We start from the raw sequence: 8,383 nt of genomic DNA on the forward strand, positions 1-8,383 counted from the left end.
ATAACCACCTGCCCATAAAATCATGATATTCAATGTTTAATTATTTTATATACAATAGAACAGCCCTAAGAAGACATATGTTGCTGCCTCAGGAGAGGCTGCAGCATGCTGGCTAGATCACACTAATGAGAACTGGGGTGCATTGGTTCAAATTCTTGCCCTGAATCAGTGATGACATTTCCTTTTGGTACCCTGACACCCACTAGCAAATTCTTCAATGAGAGTTGCTCCTGGTGTTCTTTGGCTTTGCAAAAAACTTGTACAAGCAAGAGGATAAGAACATAATGCTTTTAAAAAAATAATTAAAGCACTAACAGCTGAATGGGGAGAGTTGGATCCTGATTCCTATTTCAGGTAAAATGGAGGGTCCATTCCAGTGGTTAGATACTGCTTATAGGTTAACTTTCCCTTGGGGGAAATGGGGATGAACCCATTTCCACATCCTTCTGACAGCTGGGATTTGGGGCAACCCTAAGGAATGTTGCTACTTCATTGCTTTTGGTGATAAAACACCCAATTTTTCTACAACATAACAGGGTACTAAAGCACGTAGCTGTGTCTGCACAGGAGCCAAGTCTGAGGAGTGATCAACCCATGGAACAGGCATCTGTGCTGGCTCTTCCACATCCCATCTCCAGGTGTTCATGGGAGAATCCACACCCTGCAGTGGGACACTGCGTAGAGGTTTGTTACTCTAAAGCAGGCACTGACCAAGGCACCACTCCACAAGGCAGAGAAGAAAGCAATGCAATAAATTAGTGCACCATCTCTGGCTCAATGTGATGGCTGCAGAGAAAACTCAGGAAGCTGTAAAATAAAGATGCCATGAAATAAATGGAAAGATAATTTGTAATTAATCACTTTTATACAAGATGAGGTAAAGCAGACTTAAAATTACAGAGAATTAGCCCGGCAATTGTAGCTTTAGCACACACTGTCATGGTTACTTCAAAACTGTCTATATATCACATTCTAACAGGCTTAAAGGAGTTTAAACAGAACTTTTAAACCATTTGCTTTTTAAATAAAGGAGACTATTTGTAGTAATAATACTTTTGATGAAGGGTTCGGAGTTAACTGAAACTGATAGATGTGACTGATGTCCATAGTAATTGCACACTTCTGTAATCCTTCCTCACCCGTAAGAGTTTTGAGCTGACATTCTGGATATTACTAATATTCAGACAAAAATAACTTGTGGACAATAACATGTTCTGAACATGGCAGAGAATTAATCTATTTTGGTAAAACTGTTTAAGAATGATGGATACTTTTCCCTGCTTGAGTAAACACTAGCTAATTCTCCAGATCTCCCTTTTCTCCTCATGAAAATCCAAGTCCAAATGATTTCATGGATATTTAAAGGATGGTGCTGAATACTGAATACAAAAAGACTAATTTCTCCACTTGATAAAGACGTGATGTTATTTATTACATTGCAAACATTTCAGTACTGGAGTTTTTTTGGGTTTTAATTTGTAAGAGAGAACACAATGAATTTAGGAACAACAAAAAATTGAGTGAAAAAAATGAAGCAGCTGAAATGTCACTGTTGAAATAGGCTCAAGTGAAAGTATCACACTTGGTTTTATTCTAGATAAGCAACAGAGCAGCTTGAAATAAAAATGGATTGAAATTTTCTTCATCTCTTTAATGAGTTCAAAGAGGCTGAACGAAGACATAGAAGAGTTGAACATTGCTGTGTGCAACACAGTAAACAGATTAAAATTTTATACCTGAGCAAAAAAAGGAATTTAACTATTAACTACAGCATGCAGAATAACTGTTATCACATAAACATAGCACACTGTTATTAGGTTACAGTCATTCAGAATTTCTTAATTTTTGCAAAGACTAAAGATGGAAAAAGCTCCAAGACGAGATGAGTATGTGACATAAAACCACAATAATGAAAAGCACTTTACCATCTCACAGCCTTTCCAGAGGATCAAAATTATCTGCTGTTTTATTATCCAGGCAGAAAGCAGCTACAATTCAAAGCCTGTGGAGTTAATAACACATTAGACATTTAAGCAGGTCCTGAAAACGAAAATATTGGCAGTTTATGAAGTGCTCACAAAAGACCTGAGCCTGCATTCCCTGCCCTCAAATGCCACTTTAAAACACTGCATTTGTGAACTGTTTCCAGAGGAGAATGAAAGGGAGGAATCTGCAGGGAATGACTGATAAGTCACAGGCTCGTGATTTTCTCACCAGCATAACAGCCAATTCTTAAGGAATAACTTTTCACCCCATTTGGCTGACCAAAACCCACAATTTATTTTATATAGAAACAACCTTTCCTCACATTGAATGTGTTGTTTGGGTGGGTATGGTGATTTTTTTTCCTTTTTCCTTTTCTTCTTTTTTACCCCCTAATGTACTTCAAATGTTTGAACCACTGTAGTACAAGTTTAAAAAAAATAATGTATTTCTCTTCTTAATTCCCCTGTCTTTGTAAAGATGCCTGTGGGAGAGAAGGGACCTGAAAAGTTTGAGCTTTAACCAGCACAGCCCATTCCCACCCAGACAGGCTTCTTTGTCCTGGCAGACTTCTGCTCTCCCTGATGTCCACATCCAATATAAAAACTACCTGCTCCCATCATCAGTATTCCTGTGCTACAAATTGCCTTCCTCTAGCAAAACCAGCACACTCTGCCCTTGTCATTTAGACTTATCAAAAAGATATGGGAGGAATAGAAGGGTCTCTTACTCTGTTAGAGACAGCCATAAACAAAGCCTCTCCCTTTTATTTCCTTGTAGTCATATAGTTACATACTCGTGATATCAATCAACTCCCCCCAGACCATAGCACCTGCCTTGATTTCCTGCTACTTTTCTTTCACTCTTTGTGAATAAAACTATGCATTAAAAATGCATGTATCAAAATGGATTTATCCCTTTGTCCACCACATATTGATTTCTTCTTTAAAGTCAGACATCTTAGACATTGGTAGGTTGTGTGAAAGAGTCCCCAGGGAATTGAATCCTCTTTGCTTCTAGTTTCTTCCTGGCTTTGAAAGCTGCTGATACTTCAGGGTGGATGGAGTCCAGCCGCTGTTCACACTGGAAGGCTGTGAGGAACGCCGTCCTGTAGTTGTTATTCATCCAGCCATAGAGAAGGGGGTTAGCAAACGTTGAGCACATGGCAATGACATGAAACACTGTGTAGATTAGTTTGTACTCTTTCAGGTCTAACACCTGACTGTCAATGTCACTGACTAACTGGAAGGTATGAAACGGCAGCCAACTGACAGCAAACACCACAACCACACACACCAGCATCTTGGTGGTTTTCCGACGCCGGTGGTGGTAGTGGTCACTCCCTGCCCCAGGACTAACATGGTTCTTGAGCTTGGTCCAAATACGAGTGTAGGCATAGGAGATGACTGCCAGCGGCAGCACATACTGGATCAGGAGCATGGAGATGCTGTATATGGTGCCATAGTTGAGCTGCCCCTCTCCTGGCCACTTCTCAGAGCAAACCACAATCTTGAAGTCAGGAATTATCTCAATCAACGAGTACTCGCGGAAGATGGCCAGAGGACTTGCCAACAGGGCACTGACTGCCCAGGCAATTCCTATAATCAGGAAGCTGATTCGCTTAGAGATTTTGCTTTCCAAGTGGTAGACGATGCAGCGGTGACGATCTAGAGCAATCACAGTCAAAGTAACAGTGGACACGTGAACAGCAAGCGCCTGGGCGTAAGGCACCAGGTGACACAACACTGGGCCCAGTTTCCATTCGCCCAAGAGCGTATAAACCAAAGTGAAGGGCAGGCACAGTGTATTCACCAGCAGGTCGGCCACAGCCAGATTGGCAATGAAGAAGTTAGTCACCGTGCGCATGCTTTTGAACTTGATGATCACGTGGATCACGAGGGAGTTTCCAATCACCCCCAACAAGATGATGGAGCAGTAAGCAAAAATGAGAATTATCTGCACTTCAACTAGTGTTGTGCTGTCCTTCAGTTCTGGTTTAGGGTCCAGAGCCAATTCATTGAGCGGTGTGGTGTATCTTGGCAAGTACAGCTTGGTGAACAGCTCCATTTTCATTTCATCTGTCTGGTTTTCTTCACCTACTGCTTCCAGGGGACCCATCCTTACAGCAGCCTGGTCTGAGCCACAGAGCTGCCCCTGAAAACAAAACAGTACAAGAACAAGCAGAAAGATTAGTCCACTTTGGCTAAGGCAAGAAGCAACGAGCTAAAGCTACAGCTCTTTCCTGACCCACATACTACATCACAGGATTAAGAGAAGATCTGTCTTAATATATTTAAATTCTGTTGCCCTTACATTTGAAGGCCAATCCCAGAATATTATTCAGGCATGACTCCTGCTGAAAATTGGGACAGATTTCAAAAGCATTTTAAAGACAAAGTTTGCCTAAGTAAATGCAGAAGTATTAAGATCCTGCTAGGCAGCATATCATTTTTTTACAATCCACTACCTAAAACTACTGCTGATTTAGCACATAACTTCCATTAATGTCTATGGGAATTCTACATGGAATAGCACCATCCAGTCTGTTATTAGCATAATAATCTTTCGATTTTTCCTTAACAAAAAGTGTTTCCTTTAAATAGTCACAAAATACTTATAGGTTTATGGCCCTCCTTAGTAGCAGTGAACTAATTACTGGGATCTTTCTTTAAGAAACTTTCTTTTAGAACAGTTTGTGCCACAAGGCAAGTAAAAATATCACTGTAATAGAACTGAAATAATAGAATCTCTCTGAAATGACTGTGTAACTTATTCATGCTGAAATCAACCCCAGAAACAATTAAAACACAGTTATACATAATATTCCCTTTCTGTGTTATGTTTGAGAAAACACAGCTCCTCGGAGGCTGCCAATCAGGCATTCATTTCTGACTGCAGTCGTAAAGAAGAGCAAAGAATTCCCCTGCTCATGTCAGTAAGAATTTCACCATCAGCATCAAAATCTCATTTTGTTTCCCTCCTTACACAGCCTGAGACAAATTCTGTGTTGCCCTAAGACTTCAGCAGGCACAACATATGGATGGTTTACAATTAATTGCTGACTTGGACTTCAGTCCTAGGCAGAACACGCATGTTCCCCTGGAAACTGTCCAGAGAATCAGTGGAATGCTAAGCAAGAACCACACACCTGGCAACTCCTTGCCTTGACCTGGGAAAACAGTAAGAAATTTCCTGGGCCAAGCAGGCTCACCAAGAAAACTCCACTGAGGAGAAAGCCAAACCTGAGTTAGTCACTCTATTTCCCATTCATACATCTCCTAAGGAAAACAAGAGCAGAGATGAAACGTCACTTTCTTGCCATCAGGTGTTGCACACAGCTTAACCCATCTCAAATTCAGGTCCGCCTAAAAAAACAGTCTAGCTATTAATGTGTTTGGATTCACATGCCTTTTTTAAAATTCTTGTCCTTTCTTTTCAATCAGATCAACTTTCTTCCTTCCATTTTCAGCGGATTGTTTCAGAGGAACCGAGGTATGTTTTCATCCCTACCTCCGTTCCCAGTAACTATCTATGAGTGACATCCTTCAGTGTGGTTTCCAAACTGAAAAAGGAGGACTGACTACCAGCAGGTGGCTGAGCCCTTTGTATTTGGTTCCATCTCACACAATATCCCAAAGAATTTCTCAGTGCAAATTCTTTTTGCAAAAGCAACGGATCGACTGCATGAACTGAAAGGTATTTTTCCCCCAACAAAACAGGTCAAAATTATGCTATACTGTTTAGTCTACATTTACTTGACAATTAATAGCGTAAGCCTGAGATGTAAAACACCCCAAGATACATCAGCTGAGATGTGCCAGCTGTTCATACTGGTGTATCCTGCTGATTTTAGCAATATAATCAATTTTCATCTACTAGACTAAGCATGGGTGGCAGGAAGGGATTCCTCATCAATACACTTTTAATACACCAGGTTAAAAATTTAAGAGATCCACCACAATTTGCACAGTCAAGGCTATGCAGTAGTTCAGAACTCTGCTGAGCATTTTCCTTCAACCTATGTACCTACATCCAGGAATTATGCTTGCATATATTGCTAGATTAGAGATTTGATGAGGTCCCACGACTGTCAGGTGCTCTAAAATCTCATAATTTTTTCAGTGCAAAATAAGAGCTGGTCATATTTACACACAGAAGTAGCAGGGTGAGAGTGATGGCAAATTTCACATTTTTTCCCCTTCTTTGCCATAAATCCAGTCAGAATGATGTAGCTTAGCCAAAAAACATTTCTTCCCAAAAATATTTTCCCCCATTTCTCTAGTGCCTGACTTTCTGTTGACTCCTACTTCCAACCCTTCCCTTTTAGCAGAGCCTTCTTTTGTTCTGACACTTTTTTAACTGCCCTGTTCGGGCTGATGAAAGATACTTTGGTCTTGTCAATAAGACAAAGCTGAGGGAGAGGGAAGGGACGACCACGGTTTCAAGCAGAGATGAGCTGGCATGTCAGCAAGCAATGAAATAAATTGGACAAGTTTCACATTGTCGGTGTGACAGTTACATGGGCAAAATATCAGCTTCTTTCAAAGAATGGGGATAAAACTGAGATGGCATTTGAGACCACACAGTGTTTGACAGAACCCTTTCTGTTCTTTTTTTTTGGTATAAACTCTCTAGGTGTGCATTTACTGGCACACCTTGCATACTGCACCACACTAGGGGTTTTTTCCAATTTCTTTTCCCCTCAGCAGTCAGATCCTCATGGGCAGGCATCAAATTGCGCCTAACTTTCGGCAGAGGAAGGCCCAGAGAGGATTTACATCGGTTCTGAGCGCAAGTAGGCAGAAAGAGCGGAATACGTGATTACATTAGCAAGCAGCATTCCCACCAGGACCGCAGTGCCTGCGCTGGGGAAGGGTCCGGGGCTGCTGGAGGGAAGGCGGCAAGAGACGTGCCTCTGGGGTGCGGCGCCGCTGCCCTCCCGCCCCCGTGGACAGACACCCGCGCCCGGCGGGAGCCACCCGCGCCCGGGAGCTGCGGGGACCCCGCCGAGGCCCCGCGCCGGCCGCGCTCTTCGGTCCCCCCATTCCCGTTCTCACCTTCCTCCCGCCCCGGGGAGGCGAGCGCGGCCACCGCCGGCTGCAGCCACAGGAGCCGGTCTCGCAGGGCAGGGCAGGGCGGGGCGCGGAGCGGAGCCCCCTCACTCCGCAGCGGGGGCGGCTGCTCCCGCCTCCCACGGCACGGTCCCGCCGCCGCCCTCCCCTCGCCCACTCACCGGGGCGGCTCTCTCCTCCCGGGCGATGGATGGGGCAGCAGCGCCGCTCGACCCGTCGAAAGTTTGGCGGCGGCGGCGGCGGCGGCGGCCCCCGCGCGCCGGGAGGGCGGGGCAGGCCGGGGCTGGGCTCGGGCGGGACGCGGCGCCGGCTCCGCCCGCCGGGCTCCGGGAGCGGGGGAAAGGGGTGCGGGCAGCGGTGCCGGCACATGCCGGCAGCTGCTCACTCGGGAGGCAACACCTGCAGTGATGCCGGCCTGAAAGTAGGAATTTCCAAAGGGGGGGAGGTCGAGCCAGCTCTGAGCTGGTTTAGGCGCCGCCATGCCCGAGCCTGCTTCCTAGTTTTCCCGGTCCCGAAGATGCCTTCTGGGGCAGCCTTTGCTGCAAACAACTGCTGAAATTCTTGGTTGCAAGCACCCTAGCTTGCACAGATTTGCTCTTCCTCAGAAGAGGATGTGGCTGTTGCCAGAGCAGGTGTAAGGATGAATAAAGCATTTACATATTCTGCCAAGAGCAAAATAAAATATTTCCTATTTACTTACGAGGTTGGAAAGGTAAAGACAATAGTTACTGCTGCTGCTTTTATTTGGTTCTGTATCAATATCCTTTCAAAAAAGGCCTCTTTCCAGCCAGCTTGACTGAGAACTAGCTCCAGCCAGCATTGCTGTCCCTCTGGTAGGGTCCAGTTTTGTTATATCAATCCATCAGTAGGTTCTGCTTAGTATTTTACTGCATATCTGATGCCTCTCTCTAGGTATAACTTCTGTTATTCAAGGGGTTGTCTTCTCAGTGCATATCTGGAAGACCTGATTCCCCAAATGGTCCTTCCACCCTGATTGTAGCTTCTAAGAATAGGAACTGGGAGACTTTTCTCTGTTGCTAGCATAGCACTGGTGCTTAAACAATTTTCTTCCCAAACCTTACAGAAGCTGCTCTCCTGAATAGGAATGCTTTTTTACTTCCTGTCACTTAGGTAAATTTAGTCATATTTAAGGTAGTTTCAAGGATCAGCAACATAATCTTGCCTTTTCTGTCCTCCTTTTCTTCCAAAGGAAACTCTGTACAAAAGCTCTTCCTTTGTCAAAAGTAGTGCTCCTTGCTTTTGTTATAGCTCAATATTATGCCCTTATCAACAGCAGAGAATATTAATGGAGCATCAAGGAGTAACTT

The 8,383-nt window shown here is 44.1% G+C and overlaps 1 protein-coding gene across 2 annotated transcripts; it reads right to left on the reverse strand.

Moving 5' to 3' along the window:
- Positions 1-1,630: 1,630 nt before the first annotated feature.
- On the reverse strand, positions 1,631-7,313 carry NPY2R (neuropeptide Y receptor Y2). Of its 2 annotated transcripts, none has more exons than XM_027636286.1 (2): positions 7,217-7,313; positions 1,631-4,137 (listed from the first exon to the last, which is right to left on the reverse strand). In XM_027636286.1, exon 2 carries the CDS (start codon positions 4,099-4,101, stop codon positions 2,944-2,946), a length of 1,158 nt encoding a protein of 385 aa, XP_027492087.1. In that variant the 5' UTR covers positions 4,102-4,137; positions 7,217-7,313; the 3' UTR covers positions 1,631-2,943. The 2 variants fall into 2 exon arrangements, with proteins under 2 accessions (XP_027492087.1, XP_027492088.1); XM_027636287.1 differs by lacking the exon at positions 7,217-7,313 and adding an exon at positions 7,041-7,201.
- Between the last annotated feature and the right edge of the window lie 1,070 nt (positions 7,314-8,383).

This window comes from Corapipo altera, unplaced genomic scaffold (assembly GCF_003945725.1).
Source record: "Corapipo altera isolate COAL_440 unplaced genomic scaffold, ASM394572v1 22b, whole genome shotgun sequence".
In the NCBI taxonomy this organism is placed as follows: Eukaryota; Metazoa; Chordata; class Aves; order Passeriformes; family Pipridae; genus Corapipo; species Corapipo altera.

Bases quoted from the DNA above. Each gene is read 5' to 3' on its own strand.
- NPY2R (XM_027636286.1), bottom strand. From the start codon at position 4,101: ATGGGTCCCCTGGAAGCAGTAGGTGAAGAAAACCAGACAGATGAAATG.